The sequence below is a fragment of the Gorilla gorilla genome, chromosome 1 (assembly GCF_029281585.2).
Source record: "Gorilla gorilla gorilla isolate KB3781 chromosome 1, NHGRI_mGorGor1-v2.1_pri, whole genome shotgun sequence".
Lineage (NCBI taxonomy): Eukaryota > Metazoa > Chordata > Mammalia > Primates > Hominidae > Gorilla > Gorilla gorilla.
In genome coordinates this window covers 176,434,696-176,456,676 of record NC_073224.2, presented here as the reverse complement: position 1 = coordinate 176,456,676, position 21,981 = coordinate 176,434,696, and the positions used below count along the sequence as shown (strand labels likewise).

The following is a 21,981-nucleotide window of genomic DNA, read 5'->3' as shown; positions in this document are numbered from 1 at the left end:
TTTTGAAAGCTTAGTACCTAGCAAAGATGAACATTTTAGATATCGTGCCTTATTGACATTGGTATTCTTAAATGAATGATTTTCTCATTTCATTAAGATATTTGTTTTTTAAATTCACACATTGTATGTATTTATGGGGTACAATTTGACATTTCAATACATTTATATGTTGTATAATGATCAAATCAAGGTAGTTAGTATATCCGTCGCTGCATGCATTTATCTTTTCTTTGTGGTGAGGCCATTCAAAAGCCTCTCTTGTAGCTATTTTGTAATATACAGTACCTTAATGCTAACTATAGTCACCATACTGTGCAATAGAATAGCAGAACCTATTTCCCACTATCTGATTGTAACTTTGTACCCATTGACCAACCTCTCCCCATCCTCCCCTACCCCCAGAGTACTTAGATAGTACTTAAGTTCCCCTTCCCAGTCTCTGGTAACCACTGATCTATTCTCTACTTCTAGGATATTAACTTTTTTTTTAAGATTCCACACAAGTGAGATATGCTGTATTTGTCTTCAGCGTCTAGCTTATTTCACTTAACATGTTGTCCTCCAGGTTCATCCATGTTGTTGCAGATGACAGGATTTCCTCCTTCTTTATGGCTGAATAGTCATTAAGGTATTTATTTAGCCAGAAAAAGTACTAATTTATACTTTTTGTGTTATCCTTTTGTCCCCCAAACAATTAAGTGGATGGTTGTTTTTAATCTTGTATTTCCTTTAGAAGCTTTTAGAAGCTCTTAAGTAATCAGATATTGTTAGTTATTTAAACCATGTAGGTTGAGAACCAAACTGTCAGAATAAGGAAAATCTATTTAATTCTGGTATTAATAATTAAAGAATGTTTAGGTGGTGGCATAAATATTTTTGTTTTTCAAAGTCAGGCCTATCTTGGTATCACTAGATAAATCAACACCAAAGTAATGTACTGGTATATGTATAGTGTTTTTTAAATATCATAATACATAATGATTTGAAGAAAAAAATGCGCTTAAGTACAAATTCCAGGTGTTACAATCACAAATAATACTTGTCTTGTTGGGCAGCTCTTCAGCATGCAGGAAGAAATCCATCCCAAAAGACCATTAATAAGTATTGGACTCCTCAAACTGCCAAACTGAATTTTGATGATTTTTGTATAATTTTAAGGAAGGAAAAACCTACTTCAAAAGCAGAACTACTAAAATCATTTAAGCAATTAGATGTAAATGATGATGGCTGTATTTTACACACTGACCTTTATAAATTTCTAACAAAGGTAAGATCTGTAAAACTGTTTTATAATGTGCATATTTTCTAAAACAGCTTGGAATCTAGCTTTGACTACCAAAGTCCACATTAAAAATAAGTATTTCATTGAGAGGTTAAATGAATTACTTACATGTTATTTATAAAGTACTTAGGAATCCTTCTGGATGAAATGTTCTTTGTAAATAAAAGATAAAGTATAAAATCGAGCTTATGTTACCATCCCCTTGTTCTCCTATTTAATTGGTTCCTGTCCAGAACTCTTTGAAAATCAGTGACAGTTCCATATGTGATAAGTAAAAGGAAAACCAAATATAAATGGGATTAGGAATCCATTCTGTTTTTTGATACAATGTTAGAAAATATCATTCCCCTAAACTCAATAGCAGTTATAACTGACTCTGTACTATTCAATTGTTAGTTACTATTTAGTAAACTGAAATTCAGCACACTTTCACAAAATTTAATAAAATTGTGAAATTTATATAGCCGCCTCATTCTTTCTTTATATATAATACTCATGATTTATAATGAAGCAATACATTCAGACTTACTTGTGGAAAAGATTAAAATGTGCTTCCACTATCCCCATGAATAACAAAGGAGTAATCATGTTGCTTTAAAATAAATCTTGTTTTTTTTTTTTTTCAGAGAGGTGAGAAGATGACTCGAGAAGAAGTAAATGCCATAATAAATTTGGCTGATGTAAATGCTGATGGCAAATTTGACTACATCAAGGTACATAAGCTCACATTGATGTAAATTTACATACTGTGTTGGAAAAGTGTTTTTATTTTTCCCCAGCCTTATTAAGGTATAATTGACATTACAGTGTACATGCAATGTTTTGATATATGTATACATTGTGAAACAATTAAATCAGTTAACATGTCAACTAATTAACATGTCAGCAAATTATTTTTAAAGGGATGCATCTTTTTAATATTGGCAATGACATCCTTAAATATTGTGCATGAAATTTAATTTTTCCAGTCCCATAATTGCAATCTGATGACTACATTAAAAATAATATAACCAAGTTAAAAAACATGTGTGCTCACACACACGGACAGATACACACATAAACATAGAGACTCTACTCAGAAATGTACCTTTTCTGGGGTGGAAGAATCATAAAAATTATTTTGAACAAATGCAAGCCTACACATCTTGTAAAAAAAATAATAATAAATCACCTCTCCTTGTGTAACATTTTATTTTCACTCAGAGTATGAACTCCTCATTGAATCACGGCTACATTTCACTAGGTCACTTGAGGCTGGTCAATCTGATTCAAAAAAATAAAATGCGTAACCATCAATAGGAAATATATTCCATCTATCAGTCTATTGCTTGCCTACTAATGTGCATTTGCTTTCTCCTCTTCCCCAATGTATGATTGAATGTTTTACCCACTGGACTTTTTTTTTTCCTGTAGTTTTGTAAATTATATATGACAACCAACGAGCAATGTCTCAAGACTACACTAGAAAAACTAGAGGTTGACAGTAAATTGATGCGTCACCAGTTTGGAAACCACATCGAAGGGTCCCCTGAAAGGGACCCATCACCAGTACCAAAACCATCACCTAAAATCACAAGAAAAACTGATCCGGAAACATTCTCAAATAAAGGTATTTACTTTTAACACTAAGAATTTCTTGATCAGAAATGAAGAGTCATATTCAGATAAATTTTTCCTTCCATTTCAGCTTATCAGTGATAAAACAAATGAGAATCTAACTTTTGTTAGCTACTATTTCTAGACTCTTTTAGCTGTAAAAATCTATTGAAGTAAAATTTTATTATGGAACTTGACTTAGCTATGCTCATTATATTTTATTAAAACTAAAATTTCAGACTGAAAGGTGACATATTGAAATAAGAATTCTTATTAGAAGCCCATAAATTAGGGATCATTAAAGCCTGATAAATATAAAACTTCTGACTTTATTTCAATAGGGAGAACAAAGAGAGTCAAAGTAATACAGTAGATCTTTTATACTGCACTGTGTTTGGAAAAAACTATTGACAACTTTTCATAATGTGAGACCAAATAATCATTACTTGTTGCAGGTGACACCAGGAGTTCTTTACTGTCAGCAACCAGGAAGTTCAAAACATCTGTTTCCTTCACAGTTACCATGGGGGCTAATGGTAACCGAAACTCAAAGTTAACGGAGCCAAATTTAATAAAGGTATAGTATTTTAAGTTAACAGATGACTTTTTCTGAAAAAAATTTGACATTAAGTTTATTAATAACTGTGCAGTGTCTACAGGGAACCAGTAAAGTTTATGAAGTAATTTGAGGTTTTTCTGTGTAATTTCTACCTGTAAGCTAGTGTAATACTTTTAAATTAAAAATGATGAATATTATTATAAGGTCTTCAGTTTGAAAATGGTAACACTCAAGTTTTATAACTTGATGAGTAGATTATCAAGTTATATACTTTGGGAAGCAAATTTTTTGTTTTGTTTAACAAATATTCACCATAGGTGTTTCATATAAATAAATCATTCATTCAATTTCAATTCCTGTGAGAGAATGACAACAAAGTCACTTTGCTAAGTCAATATTTGTAGAGTGTTAATATTGATCTTCTTTCTTTGTTTTCCCTTTCTAGACTCAACCTTTACTAGTTTTCTTTCAACAGAAAATAATAGCTACGGAAATATAAAACATTAACTGGAAACTGCTAGGATACATTAAAAATGTGCACCTAGGCCGGGCGCGGTGGCTCACGCTTGTAATCCCAGCACTTTGGGAGGCCGAGGCGGGCGGATCACGAGGTCAGGAGATCGAGACCATCCTGGCTAACACGGTGAAACCCCGTCTCTACTAAAAATACAAAAAAAAAAAAAATTAGCCGGGCGTGATGGCGGGCGCCTGTAGTCCCAGCTACTCGGGAGGCTGAGGCAGGAGAATGGCGTGAACCTGGGAGGCGGAGCTTGCAGTGAGCCGAGATTGCGCCACTGCACTCCCGCCTGGGCCACAGAGCGAGACTTCGCCTCAAAAAAAAAAAAAAAAATGTGCACCTAGAGACCTCTGTAAAAGGGGAAAAAATGGTTATGACCACATACTATAACTGCTGTTAGAAAACTGAACTGATTGTTCTCAAGAGCCACATTTTTGTTTCAAATAACAACTCTGTATTTGTTATTGAACTCTGAAGTCCCTTACATCTTTAAATTGCTAGAGAGTGACATTTGCTGTATATTAAAATTTTAAAACATTATCTCCAAGGAATTTTGTTCAGACTGTTTAGGAATCTGTACACCCTAAGCAATTTGGTGTGCATGTCCAACATGTTCATACACAATATTTAGTGTTCCAACAATATTATTTTCCACCAATGGAACCTTTTTGTATTTTGCAACTAAATTAATTATTAATAAAATTAACTTAGTTAAATAATTATGGTTTACCTGATTCAAAAGCACAAATAAATGTAATTTTAGCCACTGTAAAGAGAGATATAAATAAATATTAATGTGGATTATGTTAAGTTATAGTAAGACTTTGTCTCTGTGTCATTAGTTGGGCTCATACCAATATAATTTTTAAAATTTAGTTCAATTCAACAAATATTCACTAAGCATGTAATGTGTGCCAGTTATTTTGCTTAGTGTAAAATATGAGCTTGAATTTAAAAATATAAATTTTCATTTGACTATTAACAGTATACCAAGGACTACCTTGGTATATGCTACACTATAGCATAGTATTTATTCATTCATTTATTCAACAAATATTTATTGAATGACTACTGTGTGCCAGTGTTCTAGATGTTGATTAGATTAGTGATCTAGAGTTTTGGGTAGAGATCTATCTGGGCTTGAATCTTAGCTTTATCACTTAATAACTGTGTGACCTTGGGTGAATTTGTCAGCAGCCCTTCAGAGTTTCAGTTTTCTTACCCATAAATAGGGAGTAATTATATTTAGTATGCTTTGGAAAGATTTAAATCGTATGTAAACATATGTAAAGCATTTAGCACAATGCCAAGGACATTAATAAAGAATAGTGTTAATAATGTTAATACTATTTATTATATACAAAGGACATTAATAAATACTAGTATTAATATTATTATAGAACTAAGAAATAACTGGATGCTTGTATGGGAACTACATGATGAAAGTATAGTTTAAGAAAAGTTAATCTACTGTTGTGTTATATATAGAGACCTCAGAGACACCATCTAAGAGGCCGATAGAGTTTTCCAAATATAAAGTGATGATAACTTGGCCTAAGATAGTACTTAATGTAATAAGGTAGGGGCAGGTGTAATAGAAAAATGCCAAAATTAGTCTGTAAGTCATAACGATTATTTAACAAAGAGACTAAAGTTTTGTATGTAAGTCAAGAGCAGGGAATGGTGTGGATGATAATTGGGAATTAGGTAAAAGGTACTAAGATAATTTAACGATTAAAAGAAAAGGGCATACTGTCAACTTTTTAATACTGTGAGTTTCATATAAAATGTAATGTCTTTTCAAAATAATTGATAGCTCTGTATATCTTACCTTTTAATATCCTGTTTCTGATCTTGATATTGCCCACTGTTGCTTGCTATCTATTTTTTAGATGAGCTGAAATTATTATTTTTTTAAGTAAGTGACCCTTTTGTTATTCAGCAGCATTCAGTTCTTTGTTTACATTTTTCTTTTCTTTATTTATTTATGCATTTTTTTTAAGACAAGAGTTTCACTCTGTCACCCAGGCTGGAATGCAGGTGGGATCTGGGCTCACTGCAACCTCCACCTTCCAGGTTCAAGTGATTCTCCTCCCTCAGCTACCCGAGTAGCTGGCATTACAGGTGCATGCCACCATGCCTGGATAATTTTTGTGTTTTTAGTAGAGACGAGGTTTCACCATGTTGGCCAGGCTGGTCTCGAGCTCCTGACCTCAAGTGATCCGTCTGCCTTGGCCCCCCAAAGTGCTGGGATTACAGATGTGAGCCACCACGCCTGGCCACATTTTTCTTTAAGTCTTGTTTCTTCCTGGGGGGTTTTCTGGAAAAACAGAGAACCTGCTAGACAAATTCTAAAAGAACTGTAATACTTGAAGTTTTCTTTTTTTATTTCTTAAATTTCATATATTCCTGAGGTTTTATAACCATTCTGAAAAGTACTTGGTTGTGAATGTACAGAATAAATTACTGAAAGGATTGTTAAGTTAATTTTCCAGATACTTTAAATTTATTTTAAACAAGTTTGGGTATCTCAACTTCATGTGGAACAGAAAAGTATGGAATTGGGACAGAGAAGGAGGGACTTTTCAGAAATTAGAAAATTGTTGTGATAGATAAGGGTAAGCCATGTTTTAAACCATAAAACCACACAATTGGTAAAGGACTTGAATTACAAAAGGAAAATAAGATCCTTACAGGTACTATACGCATATTACTTTCTATTGGCCATACTTAGTTACTGCATTATTATTCTTTTTAAAATCCCGAATTCTATCCATTTACTTAGGTTCTGTGATGGTCAAGGAATGTCAGGAATTTTCCTTTCAGAGAGGAATAGCTTCTCCTTCCTTGCTAAGACCAGTCATGTCTAGAATTAGAGTAAGCCCCAAACTATCAGTTGTAAACTCCAGAGATGCAATACTTCCTATATTCAGATTCTTAGAGTATGCCTACATTTATGTTTTGTACATATATAGTACAACATATGCACACACATCACACACATGTTGTACAACCTATATATTATAAATGTCAAAACATATATAGCATCTACATTGTATACCATTTATATGTTATATGTATGTCTATATATGGCAATTCAAATAAAAACATTTGAAATTCCAAATGGTTCATTATCTGTTTTTTGTGAAAGCTCCAGATAATAATTTTCTTATAAGTTTCTCACATTTTCAAAATGTTGATCAATTCAACCTGTCAATTAGATTTCAGGCCACATCAATTTTACCCTTCATAAATTATCTATTTAACCTTTTATTTTTTAAGTATGTATAGTTTACAATTATTTAATAACAAAAAGTGCAACAACTGGTTACCTACCTGTCTTATCATACCCCAAAGCGAATAGCTTCCTAACAAGTATGTGACATAGGAAATCTTTATAAAAAGCAGTAGTGATGATAATGATAGTGATGAGTTCCTCCTCTGACTAAATCTGTGGCAGATCTACTGCTTAATAATTCTTTCTCACTGAAAATTTTAATAATACAGAATTTGTATGTTAAAACAAATCATTTTCATTCACTACAGTGTTCCAAGAAAAATGTGACTATACTGATGTATTTGTTTTGATCACAAGAATTTTTTGCTTTAGTATTTGGTTTTGTACTTTTCAGCATTTCGTTATATATTATGAATGAAAATAAGTAAAATTTGTATATGACAAATAAAGGAAATAACAGTTCAGTTTGCACTTATATGAATTTACCTGAATTGGTAGAATACAGCACCACCTCATGCCCTATATAAGAATTACAAGCTATTATTTTATTTCTGCTTTATAATGTCAAAAAATTATATCATACATGGAATTTCCTACTCTTATTCTAAAATTATTTTCAAAACTCAACCTTCTTTCATTTTTCTCTTAATACTCAAACTGTCAGCTTAATCTATAATCCTTTCAAACTGATTTATTTGAATGAGCCAGCCAATTTGTCAGTAATTTTTTCTTTTAGTTCATAACATTTTAGTCTAGGTCCTAGAGAAAAAGTTTTGTATGATTGAAAGTCTATTTGTTTGAAAGGGTATTTTTTTTCTTTTTTTTTTTTTTTTGAGATGGAGTCTCACTCTATTGCCCAGGCTGGAGTGCAGTGGCACCATCTTGGCTCACTGCAACCTCCGCCTCCCGGGTTCGAGTGATTCTCCTGCCTCAGCCTCCCGAGTAGCTGGGGCTACAGGTGTGCACCACCACGCCTGGCTAATTTTTGTAGTTTTAGTAGAGACAGGGTTTCACCATATTGGCCAGGTGGTCTCGAACTCTTGACCTCGTGATCTGCCCACCTCAGCCTCCCAAAGTGCTGGGGATTACAGGTGTGAGCCACCGCACCCAGCCTTGAAAAGAAATTTTAAGTTGAATAAGCATTGTATGTTTAATAACTCTGGCAGATCTTAAGTTGAATGTTTCCTTTTGAACAGTAGGAGCTATAAGTTCTCCTAGTGAAGTTATTTAGAATTCAAATTGATCTGTATATTACACTGAAGTTTGGTTGATATAAATAACGTGGTATTTGTCTTACTTTAATAACTGTTGTTCTACCATTTTCCAGCTATATTAATCCATGTTTAATGTTATAGTATGTAGTTTGGCTGTCTTTCCAAAGAAACTCACAAATTCTCTTCTATTATAGCGTTATTTTCTAGACATGGTACTTAGGAAAGACTTATAATAAAAATGTTTAACTTGTTCCCCAGTTAAATTTTATAAAGCCATGTCCTGTTAATCTGTGGCACTGCCCCAGAGGTAGCATCAGCACATTGAAAAATTCTTCCGAAATCTTTGAGTTTCCTAAATGGCACAAATTATGTTTACTACCAGTGTACCAGGCAAAGTACATTATCTTTTAAAGCTTAATTTAACCATTTTTTTAAAGCTGGGGGTAGGGCTGCTGTGCTGATGATTACAGTACAAATTTAAGAAATTTTGCAGCTACTAAATTCTACATTTTTAAAGTAAGAAAACCAAATAATTAAGTTTATCTTAACCCTTAAATGTATGGAATCCCGACTGATAATGCCTTACCATACTTTATTGTAATGATATATTCATAAAGTTTATTTTTTAAACTGGCTTAAAAAAATCACTGCAGATATTTAAATGTGAAATAGAACAGAACTTAGAATATAACTTACACATGGAGAGAAAGTAAGGAGACCTAGCTTTTGGTTCTAGTTCTGCAGTCAATTGAGAACTATAGCTGTTCACATATATCACTTTATTTTTCAGACTTTTTTGTCAATCAAAAGATAAGTCTGGACTAGACTGCTTTTTAGATTTCTTCTACTTTTATAAGTCTGTAATTCTAAAGTATTATCCTTTACCATTCCAAATAGGTAAATATAAAAAATATAAAATATATTGGATGAAATTCCATCTGATGCTATAATCAAAACTGATTGAAAGCATTTAAATGTTTTCCATTGAATGTCAGAATCATAATTCAAACTGTCTCAAAGTGTAACTTGTCTAAATGCTGTATAACATTTCTTTCATTTCTATTCTTTAGCAGTCATCACCATCCAAGGTCATGTTGATTATATTAAGGGCAATTGGGTCTGAGGTAATGCCAGCATCTGTTGTTAGTCCATATATATGCCCATCCAAGAGATTTACAGGGAAGCTAAATGAAAGTCTGTGTATCATTACTCATCATTAATAGTTGAACTTGGGCCAGGCGCAGTGGCTCACGCCTGTAATCCCAGCACTTTGGGAGGCCGAGGTGGGCGGATCACTTGAGGTCAGGAGTTTGAGACCAGCCTGGCCAACATAGTGAAACCCCGTCTCTACTAAAAATACAAAAAATTATCTGGGTGTGGTGGCAGGCCCCTGTAATCCCAGCTACTCGGGAGGCTGAGGCAGGAGAATTGCTTAAACCTGGGAGGTGGAGGTGGCAGTGGGCCGAGATGGCGCCACTGCACTCCAGCCTGGGTGACAGAGTGAGACTCCATCTCAAAAAAAAAAAAGTTGAACTTCAACTTCTGCCACAAGCCCAAGTTTGAACCTCATTGTATCACAGATAATAAAAAATTTGAATTCGTACCCTGAGTACATTTTCTTTTAGAAACATGGTCTAAATGTAGAGGCCAAATGTCTTGGACTCTAGACCTAATATTGCTACAAACTCCTTATAAAACTCTGAACCCATATAATCTCTGGCTACCTCAATTTTTCTGTTTATTAAAATGACTTAATTCATATCTACCCCATACTGCCTCATAGTGATGTTGTTGAAATATTATATATAATGACTTCTTTCTGTCATGGGCAATATACTTAACAAGATAAATTTCAGTAAGTTAAGGTCACATCTTAATTTCTTAGAATTAAAAATACACATATCTTGTATACCCCAAAGGTGTGACAGTGCAGGTGATTAATGACTGACTGAAAGCTTGAGTATAGTTCAGTTTATAATGATAAAATCTTAAAAGGCAGTTTAAGAAGAAATTTCCGAAGAAAAGATAAAGATAAAAATAGAAAACTTGTATAAATTGAGAAATAACCAAAATGAAAATAAAAGGAAATAGAGAAAATACATTCATTAACACTCACAGAGTGGTTAATATCTAAAATAGTCAAAAGAATTTATTAAAATATGTAAGAAAAATGCTAAGTCTGCAACAGAGTTATAAGAATAGGAGAATGGGTAATGTATACAAAATAAAAAATAATAAACACATGAGGGAAATGTTCAGCCTTGGTATTAATAATCAGAGAAATTCAAGTTAATGCAAAAGTTACTACAATACCATTTTTACTATCAAATACTTGAGGCATATACAAATATATGGAATACCATAATGAATGCTTTATGCACCCACACCTTGCTTATGAAATCATCCCACATCACCCAATTTTTTTCACAATAAAACAATACTAACCAAATAATGGTAAAATTATTACATTATATACCATTGGTGGTATTGTAAAATTGGCAGTACTGTTTTATAAAGCAGTATGGGAACACATGTCAATAGCTTTAAAAATATACATACATTTTTGCCTGGAAGTTCTCAAGGAAATTATTCATCAGAAGAAAAGCATTTAGACAAAACAGTATTCTATTAATATTGTGATAAGAAATTAGAAATGACCTAAATGTCTAACATTTTAGAAATGGTTAACTAAATAATGGTATACCAACTCAATGTTTTTGTTTTTGTTTTTGTTTTGAAACGGAGTTTTGCCGTGTTACCCAGGCTGGAGTACAGTGGCACGATCTCAGCTCACTGCAACCTCCACCTCCCGGTTTCAAGGAATTCTCCTACCTCAGCCTCCTGAGGCTGGGATTACAGGTGCCCACCACAACACCCGGCTAATTTTTGTATTTTTAGTAGAGATGGGGTTTCACCATGTTGGCCAGGCTGGTCTTGAACTCCTGACCTCAGGTGATCCACCCACCTTGGCTTCCCAAAGTGCTGGGAGTCCAGGAGTGAGCCACCATGCCCAGCCCCAACACAATTTTTAATCATAGAACCATTTAAATTGAAATTTTGAATATTGCATAGCAAAATGGTTTTTCCTGTGGTAAAATATACAAAACATAAAATGTACCATTTTACTCATTTTTAGGTATACAGTTCTGTATCCCTAAGTGCATTCACACTGTTGTACAACCATCAATACCACCACCATACATCTCCAGGACTTTTTCATCTGGAACTCTATTCATTAAACAATGACTCCCCATTTCCCCCTCCCCACAGCCCCTGGCAACCACCATTCTACTTTCTGTCTCTCTGAATTTGAAGTGGTCAAATTCACTTATACCTCATATAAGTGGAATCATACAATATTTATCCTTTTGTGTCTGGCTGATTTCACTTAGCATAATGTCTTCAAGACTCATTCATGTATAGCATGTGCCAGAATTTTACCCCTTTTTAAGACTGAATAATATTCCCTTGTATGTATTTACCATGTTTTGTTTATCTATTTTTCTGTCAATTGACATTAGGGTTGTTTCTACCTTTTGGCTATTGTGAGCAGTAATGCTATGAACATTGGCATACATACCTGTTTGAGTCCCTGCTTTTAATTCTTCTGGTTCTATACCCAGAAGCTGGAATTGCTAGATCATGTAGAATTCTAGATTTGCTTTTTTGAGAAATTACCATACTATTATTCACAATGCTTCACCATTTTATGCATTTTATGTTCCTATCAACAATGCACAAGGGTTCCAATTTCTCCACATACCAACACTTGTCGTTTTCTGTTTTTTTGATAATAGGTATCCTAATGGGTGTAAGGTGGTATCTCATTGAGGTTATGATTTGTCTTTCCTTAATGATTAGTGATGTTGAGCATCTCTTCATTTGCTTATTGGCCTTCTATATATCTTCTTTAGAGAGGTGATCATCTGATGATTCCTTTGCCCACTTAAAAAATCTGGTGGTTTGTTTTGTTGTTGTTGAATTGTAGGAGTTCTTTATATGCTCTATATATTAATCCCTTTTTGGATATGTGATTTGCAAGTAATTTCTCCCATTTCATGAATTGCCTTTTCATTCTGTTGGTTGTGTCCTTTGATGCACAAAAGTTTTTAATTTTGATGAATTCCGATTTATTTGATTGTCGCTTGTGCTTTTGTTATCATATCCGAGAAACCATTGCCAGATCCAGCGTCAGCTTTCCCCCTATGTTTTCTTCTTAGAGTTTTATAATTTTAGCATATTTAGGTCTTCAGGTTGAGTTAATTTTTATGTGTTGCATAAGAAAAGAGCCCAAATTTATTCTTTTGCAGATGGATATTCAGTTTTCCCAGCCTCATTTGTTGAAAAGACTGTCCTTGCCCTCAATGAATGATCTTGGCACCCTTTTTGAAAATCATTAGACCATATAAGCAAGGATTTATTTCTGGGCTATCCATTCTATTCTATTGTTCTGTATGTCTGTTTTCATGCTAGTACCACACCCTTTTGATTACTGTATCTTTGTAGTAAGTTTTGAAATCAGAAAGTCTGAGTCCTCTAGCTTTATTCGTTTTCAACAGCAAAATATTTTGGATATAAAATTAATTTTTAAAAGCAGAACATAAAGCAGTGTTTATTAAAATGTAAAAAATAGGTTTCTACATAAGGTCAGTATTAGAAAGGATTACATGAAAATCTAAGTAGGGCATTAGAATTATAGAGATTTTTAATAAAATATGAAAATAATTGTGACATAAAATAGAAAAATGAGATGTAAGTATGTTAGGATAATTTAGTCTTCTTTTAAAAATGTGAGCATGAAACCGATCTCAATGTAAATTATTTTTGCCTTTGCAGTGCCATAATAAATCTTTCTATAATGAATTAGAAAACATTTATGATGTTATTGTTATACAGCTAGCATACACCTTTTCAGTAGTTATCAATATTATTAAAGCCTTGAACTTATTATTTAAATATTCTTACTTACATTTCAGGTAGGCAAGCCTACTAATAAAGTGAAAAGCATTGGTATGCTTTTCATAGCTATGGTAATGACACAATTTTCTCGTAACTTCAATAAAGAATCTTCTACTTTGTGTCCAAGATGCCATTTTCAAGTTTTATTCTTTTCTTTTCTTTTCTTTTTTTTTTTTTGAGACAGAGTCTCACTCTGTCTCCCAGGCTGGAGTGTAGTGGCATGATCATGGCTCACTGCAACCTCCATCTCCCAGGTTCAAGCGATTCTCCTGCCTCAGCCTTCGGAGTAGCTGGGATTACAGGTGTGCGCCACCACGCCCAACTATTTTTGTATTTTTAGTAGAGATGGGGTTTTGCCAATGTTGGCCAGTCTGGTCTTGAAATTCTGACCTCCAGTGATCCACCCGCCTCGGCGGGGTTACAGGTGTGAGCCACCGTGGCTGGCCAAGTTTTACTCATTTCTAGTTATGAGATCCCATATATGAATTCAGACAAGAAGGGATTTGGCTAGACCAAGAAATGGTAAAGCCAATATAGAAAAGTCTTTCTCAAAAGTGATATTTTATATTCATCGGCATTGTTCTGTAGCTGTGAAACTTTTTTTTTTTGAGACAGAGTCTCGCTCTGTCACCCAGGCTGGAGTGCAGTGGCATGATCTCGGCTCACTGCAACCTCTGCCTCCCGGATTCAAGCAATTCTCCTGCCTCAGTCTCCTGACTAGCTGGGACTACAGGCGCATGCCACCGTGCCTGGCTAATTTTTGTATTATTAGTAAAGACAGGGTTTCACCATGTTGGCCAGGCTGGTCTTGAACTCCTGACCTTGTGATCCACACGCCTTGGCCTCCCAAAGGGCTGGGATTACAGGCGTGAGCCACTGCTCCCGGCCAGCTGTGAAACTTTTATTCAGCATGCTTCTAGTTATCTACACTTGAAGCAATTATTTTGCTCTTACATTTAAAGTCATTTTTTATTTCAATATATTTCTTTTAGCAATCCTTAATTCTTCCTTCTTACTGTGCTCCTAGCACTAATCTCATTCTATTACAGCAACATATTTATTTATTACTTTTATTCAATACTTCATTTTTCTTTTCTTTCTTTTTTTTTTTTTTTTTTGAGACAGTGTCTTGCCCTGTTGCCCAGGCTAGAGTGCAATGGTGCGATCTCGGCTCACTGCACCTCTGCCTCCCTGGTTCAAGTGATTCTCCTGCCTCAGCCTCCCGAGTAGCTGGAATTACATGCACTCATCATCATGCCCAGCTAAATTTTGTATTTTTAGTAGAGACAGGGTTTCACCATGTTGGCCGGCCTGGTCTTGAACTCCTGACCTCATGATCTACCCACCTCAGCCTCCCAAAGTGCTGGGATTACAGATGTGAGCCACCGCGCCCAGCCAACTTTATTTTTCTTACTTCTTCTTTACCTTATATCTTTTCCTAACTTTTCATTATTGAAATGCTATCTATTCTTATGATATAGTTCATCAGTTGCACACTCAGTTTACATCAGTCCCCCAACCCCAATCAGTTAGACAGTAAATATTTGTTGAGCCAATGTGTTAGGCACTATTTTAGGAACTTAGATTATAGTAAATTCTTTTGCATGTATAATTATCTTTTTGTGTTAACCATATATTACTGCCAATTATAATTGGATTTTTTTGAGATGGAGTTTCGCTCTTGTTGCCAAGCTGGAGTACAATGGCGCGATCTCGGCTCACTGCATCCTCTGCCTCCCAGGTACACGCAATTCTCCTGCCTCAGCATCCTGAGTAGCTGGGATTACAGGCATGTGCCACCACGCCCGGCTAATTTTGTATTTTTGGTAGAGACAGGGTTTCTCCATGTTGGTCAGGTGATCCGCCCACGTTGGCCTCCCAAAGTGCTGGGATTACAGGCGTGAGCCACCATGCCCTGTGTATAATAGGATTTTGTTATGTCTGTTTTTTACCTCCTAACTATGTTGCACATTCCTGGAGAGCAATGATTATATTTGACATTTCTTTTATATCCCCCTGTGTTTTCTCCTCATTACTATGCATACTGGAAACAATAAATATTGTTTGAAATAATTTTTTCCTTCATTTCAGGACTGGCAACACATGCAATCAAAAGGTTGCTTCTTCTTAGAAGAAGATGGTGAAATCATTAGTCATCAGTACAGGATGCAAATAGCTCAGAGGTCCATGGTTTATCTAACAATTAAGCCATTAAACCTGAGTCAAGTTGAAGGCAAGTTTAAGTTTTTTGTATATTTTTAAAATGTCAATTTGTACCCTCCTTGAAAGTACTTATGTAAGTATTCCATAGTCCTAGTTAGGGAAGAAAATAATCTGCCTAAGTAAGAATTTATGGTTACATTTCAAGAAAGTGTTGGCTTATACATGAACTGTATTAATCATATGAAAAGCAAGTAGATTGCTTTGTATGTTTAAAGCATGTTTTATTAAAAATAAGAACTTTTTCCAAACTTTTCTACAGCTAAGATAGAAGAAAATAAAAGAAAAAAAATGTTAACTGGTTTCCTCATGATATAGAACTAACTTTTTTTTTTTTGAGACGGAGTCTCCCTCTGTTACCCAAGCTGGAGTGCAGTGGCTCGATCTTGGCTCACTGCAACCTCCACCTCCTGGATTCAAGTGATTCTCCTGCCTCAGCCTCCCCGAGTAGCTGGGACTACAGGTGCACACCACCTCGCCCGCCTAATCTTTTTGTATTTTTAGTAGAGACGGGGTTTCACCGTGTTGGCCAATCTGGTCTCAAACTCCTGACCTCAGGTGATCCACCCGCTTCGGCCTCTCAAAAGGCTGGGATTATAGGTGTGAGCCACCGTGCCCAGCCAGAACTAAATTTTTATTTGCTAATTAATCTTAGCTTTTTCCGTTTGTCAATTTTTAAAATTAATATGTCAAAGAGAAGTACTGCAAGGGGATAATTTGGAACAATATGAAGCTGAAAGTATTTTTAAATACCTTCAAAACCCTTTGTCTGTGACTTAGACAATATTCATTAATAATCTTTGTATTCATGGTAATATTCTAGATAAAAATTAATACTTTTCTAGTGTCTAAAATGCTTATGTAATTTTTAAGCAATGAAAGATATCTATCTATAAGGGTGATTTCCCTAGATAACCTTTTTTGATGTTGGCTGTTCTAAATCAATATTTATTTTTCTTTTATAATGTTTACATGCAAGCATTTTCTTACTAAAGGATTCCCACCCCCCCATTCTTTTTCCCTCCTAAAGTAGAGATTTTGAAAGTTTTCACTGCATCTCTTGTGGGATACGTATAATGTTTGGCAGATGATACTTTTAAATGACAATAACAATAGTTATTTTTCAGAGAGAGGAATCAAGATAGCCCTGCAAATTCAGTGTAGTTGTTAATTCTCTGTATTCTTATTAGCAAGATTCCTTTATTCATTTATTTATCAAATAGTTATTGAGGGCGTTATATACCAGACATCAATTTAGGTGTTTCGGACACATTAGGGTTAAAAAAAGTCAAAAATCCCTGCCCTCGTCAACTTAAATTTTAGTGAGGGAAAAATACATAATAAACATAATAAATAGTAAATGACATGGTATGTAGGAAAGTGATAAGTGTTATGGGAAAATCAGAGGGAAAGGGGGTTAGTGAATGCTGAGGGAATGTGGGTTGCCATTGAAATGGAGTGGTTAGTATATGCTTCATTAAGAAGGTGTCATATGAATAAAGACTTTGAAAGAGATGTATGAGTTACCAACTGCTACATAAAAAACTACCCCAAAACTCAGTGGCTTAATACAATTAAACATTTGTTCACTCATGAATCAGTAGATCTGTTAGTTCTTAGTCTGAGCCAGGCTTGTTTTTTCTCTATAGGGCTTGCTCACACAGTTATGGTTAGCTACGGGTTAGCTGGTGGCTGGCTTTGCTAATCTTGGCTGGGTTCTTTCTTATGTATGAAGTCCCAGCTGGGGCAACTTGACTCAGCCTCATATGATCTTTAATAATCCTTCAGTAAACTAGCCTGGACCTGTTCTCTTGGCACAATAGAATCTCCTGAGGTTTGGGCTCAGAACCAGCACAATGTTACTTCGTTATATTCTGTTGCTCACAGAAAGTCACAAGGCAAGTCCAGATTCATAGGCTGGGGAAATAGACTTGATCTCTTGATGGAAAAGCTGCAAAGTCACATTGCAAAAGGCTGTAGATACTGAGGGGGACAGCCATTTTTGCTGTCTTCCACAGAAGGCAAGGGAGTAAGCCTTGTGGGTGTATGGTGCTGGAAGGGATGGGTGAAGAGTGGAGGAGGTGGCAGAGTATTCCAGGTAGAGAGAATACTCTGTGCAGAGGCTCTGTGAGAGTGTACTGGTGTTAGAAGAACAGAGGCTAGAGTGTCTCAAATGGAGTAAGTGAGGAGAGAGTGGTAGGAGATGAAACCAGGGAGAAACAAGGACAAAATCAGGAAGAGGTTTCTTTTTGTCATAATTAGGACTTGGGCTTTTGATCAGAGAAATGAGGTTTCCCCCTCGTTTTTTTGAGTTTTATTCTCCATATATAAGGTCAAGATTTTACGTTAATCTTTCATTTTCAGCAGTTTGTGTGTCTAGGTAGTTTTTGTTTTTGTTGTTGATGCTGTTGCCTGGGTTTTTTTGTTTTTTGGTATTAATCCTGCTTGGGGTTCTCTGAGCTTCTTGGATATCTGGCTTGTTGCCTTTCATTATTTTTAGAAAATCCTCTGCCTTATTTCTTCAAATATTTCTTCTGCCCTCTTTCTTCTTCTTCCACTTGTATGGTACCTGACATCTCTTGCTTTTCTGCTCCACCACAGGTAAGCCAGTGCTTGCATCTCGTCTCTCCTGGGAAAGATCTGTCTTTCCTTGGATTTTAAGCTTATAGTTGCCCTGTAACCCCAGCTCTGATGGGATCAAGAAAAGTTATGATTTTGTAGTTCATTAACTTTTTCTTATTGTTAGGAAAGGAGCAATATTCTCCCAACTCTCTGCTCCATTAGAGGGTTTTGAGTAGAAGGCAGGACATAATCTGATTTATATTTTAACAAGAGCAGTTAGGTTACTGTATTGAAAGTAGGTAGAAGGCAGGATTGGCTCTAACGAATTTGAATGAGGAGCCTCAGCACTTTTCAGCGCCATTTTCGAGTGATGCCTGATCTCATCAATCTAGCGGAAGAGACAGGATAACCTATCCAAGAGTATAGCGCCACTATGACTCCGCCGGAAAAATTACTTTAAAAATCGCCAAAAATTACTTGGAGCAAAGGGCAGTCGGCGGAGCTTCGCCAAGGCTGGCGCAGTCGGTTTTGACCTGTAGCAGAGAACCAATTCTGGAGAACAGCCTCACTTCTTTGATTGAATACTCACATAATGCTTTGGAACAGGACATGAGATTAAGGTTTAATAATGATAGAGTGAAGACCATAATAAAAGAGACCTCTACTTACCTCAGCAATTCTTACCTTTCTTACCTATTTGATGAAGATGTCTTTTGAAAGGTGTACTGCAAGGAACAAAATGTTTGTAAATTCTGCTTTTACCAAGGTTTCTTTTTTAATTGATGCCAAAGAGTTCCAATATTGAACATCTTAAGTCTGTTACTTGGAGTACGGATTGAGTTTGGAGCTTACTCAGAGGACTACAGGAGAGTAACTATCCAGGAGGTGGATAATTACTGTACCTTCCTCATGGAAAAAGTTTTATTTAAAGTGTTATTTCTCATTGAATACTATCAAAAAGGAAAAAAAAATGACCTAAACTTTTGAGATAGATTTGGCTCTAGTAAGTATTTAGATATATCGCTTGCATATCTGGGAGAAGAAATAAGAGACTATCATCAATACATTCCCATCTACTAAAAAATTTTATTTTACACATGTCAAGGGATTACTTATAACTTCCATTGTCTTTTTTTTTAAGCCTATATGCAATGAAAAATATATTGGCAAAATAAATGTTTAAACCTTTTATGTTAAAATTACTGTGAAAGATGACAAGTTAGCTGCTGTTTTTGTCTACATTATACTGAAATTAAATGTTTATAATTTATATTTTGGGTTTATTTATTTATAAATCATGGAATTTATGCAAAAACATGAGTAGTACAGATTCTCCTCTAATTCTCTAGGACTTTGAATAATGTGATATTTTTCTTATAGTTGGACCCTTGTGTTTTGAAGAAATGCCAACTGCTTGAAGAATTTCCTTGTTATTTGTATTATTTGCTATAGGGTTAGATGTTGAGAAATTCTTCTGATGAAAAATTTTAAGCCAGTTTTACACTAAATATTCCTCAGTCTGATTAATTTGTTATTGGATGTATTCTGTATCTTTCTTTTGTAATTTGTAACTTTTATCCACTTAGCACGAATGATTCTATTGAAGAAAATCTTTAGGAAGTGGTAGAAACTTTAAATCGCCCCATAGTTTGCCTGTTTCCACATTTTATTATCTTATAATCTTTGGGAGTGCTTACACTTATGGAGCTAACATTTTCAGAGATACAGGTTCTCATAGTACCACTAAAACTTTTTTCCTCTTTGGACTGAATACCTATGATTATAACTATACAGTAGTTTAAGTTTCCTTGTGATTAGTCAAAAATACCACTTTAGTATGGAGCAATGAAGTCTATTATTTGTTGTCCCATAATTGAGAAAGCTTAGATACACCTTTTATTAAGAGTTTGTAAATTCTAGCTTAGTCTACACGGATTTTTATATCAATTTGTTTATATTTTTATTAATGTCATTTCTGGAATTGTGAAAATGTTAATGTTCGACAAGCAACATTAAAAATAGATTTGAAACATTAAAAAAAAAAAGAAAGTAGATGGAAGGATACGCAGGAGAAAGCAAGGAATCCAGCTGGGACATTATTGTAGAATTCTAGAAGAGGACTGGCAATGCTTTGAACCAGGATGTTGGCGGGAGATGGGGTAGTAGAGATTCTGGGTATATTTTGAAGGCAGAACCATAGGATTTCCTAAGGATTGGTCTTGGTATGTGAGAAAAGAAAAGAGTTAAAGAAGATTCCAAGATTTTTGACCTGAGCAACTGGAAAGACTGAGTTACCATTAACTGAAATGGGCAGCGTTTTAAAAAAAGACTAGGGAAGTCCAGTTTTGGAAATAGAAATCCAGGTAGAAATGTTAAATACACAGTTATATGGGTCTAACATTCAGAGGAAAGATCCTAAAGATATAAATTTTGGGGTTGTCAGCACATAGATGTCTGACATCTCTTCCTCGTGTGCTCCACCACAGGTAAGCCAGTACTTAAATCCTATTTTTTTTCTGAAAATGTCTGTTTTTCCTTGGATTTCAGGCTAATTGGTTGCCCTGCAACCTCAGCTTTTGATGAGTTCAAGAAAAGTTATGATTTTTAGAAAGTGAGTATATAGAAAATGTTTCTCACAAGGTTGCTGTATTTAGGTTTGTGCCTTATTGCAAATGCTATCATGTTTACACATAAAAAATGGAATATGGGCCGGGTGTGGTGGCTCACGCCTGTAATCCCAACACTTTGGGAGGCCCAGGCAGGTGGATCATGAGGTCAGGAGATCGAGACCATCCTGGCCAACGTGGTGAAACCCCGTCTCTACTAAAAATACAAAAATTAGCTGGGTGTGGTGGCACATGCCTGTAGTCTCAGCTACTCAGGAGGCTGAAGCAGGAGAATCGCTTGAACCCGGGAGGTGGAGGTTGCAGTGAACCAAGATCACACCACTGCATTCCAGCGTGGGTGACCAAGTGAGACTCCATCTTAAAAAAAAAAAAACATGGAATATGTATTTCTAAAGAAAATATCCAAGAAGAAACTAGTAACTTATTTTTTATATAGGAAAGAATAGATAGTGATTGCTTATTTTAAGGTGTTTGGGCTTTTTTTTTTTGTTTGTAGGAAAACCATCCCCTTGGTTATGCGTTGATACTGCCTTGTATATTCTCAAGGAAAATGAGAGTCAAGCAAATCTACAGCTTGTGTGTTTTACCGAACTACGAAATAGAGAAGTATACATATTTATTTTCTAATGTTTAATTTTTAAATATAGTATGAACTGCAGTTTGGGGAAAGTATGTTTCTATATTTTATTTTTTAAGCTTTCATATACCTTCCAATTAAGGTATAAACAGCACTTAAACACTATAGATATTATGTTTTTAATTTAATCATATTAAATTAAATTAAATTGAATAATTATAAGGATTTTTTCTGGTTTGCTGTGATTTCTTAAGAATTAAGGATAGGAGCTGGGCATAGTGGCATGCACCTGAAGTCCCTGCTACTTGGGAAACTGAAGCAGGAGGATTACTTGAGCCCAGGAGTTCAAAGCTGTATTATTCTATGATTGTGCCGTGAATAGCCACTGTACTTCAGCCTGGGCAACATAACGAGACCCTGTCTCTAAAAAAAAATTTAAATAAAGAATTGAGGATTGGTTGGCAGTCTTGAGTCTTGGCTTATACCTTTTAAGTTGTATAATATTGTACCTTACTTTCATCTTTTCTAAATGCCCTGATGTCTCATGTGTGAACATTTGATATACTCAATAAAAAAGGTTGATGCCAGTACATTTTTTTCCCTAAATGCAAGCAATTCAAGACTTTGGAA

General features: G+C 35.0%; 1 protein-coding gene and 1 non-coding gene across 2 annotated transcripts in view; one reads left to right on the top strand and one right to left on the bottom strand.

Moving 5' to 3' along the window:
• The window catches only part of EFCAB7 (EF-hand calcium binding domain 7), a 49,650-nt gene that overhangs the window by 7,484 nt on the left and 20,185 nt on the right, over positions 1-21,981 (top strand). The window contains exons 3-8 of the mRNA XM_004025906.5: positions 1,056-1,267; positions 1,909-1,995; positions 2,696-2,891; positions 3,334-3,455; positions 15,457-15,598; positions 21,271-21,380. Of these exons, the coding sequence (XP_004025955.3) occupies positions 1,056-1,267; positions 1,909-1,995; positions 2,696-2,891; positions 3,334-3,455; positions 15,457-15,598; positions 21,271-21,380 (869 nt within the window). The remainder of the gene's footprint in view (positions 1-1,055; positions 1,268-1,908; positions 1,996-2,695; positions 2,892-3,333; positions 3,456-15,456; positions 15,599-21,270; positions 21,381-21,981) is intronic.
• LOC115932273 (U7 small nuclear RNA) lies at positions 6,266-6,325 on the bottom strand. The gene has a single exon (XR_004068571.1). It is a non-coding gene; the product is annotated as a U7 small nuclear RNA (small nuclear RNA).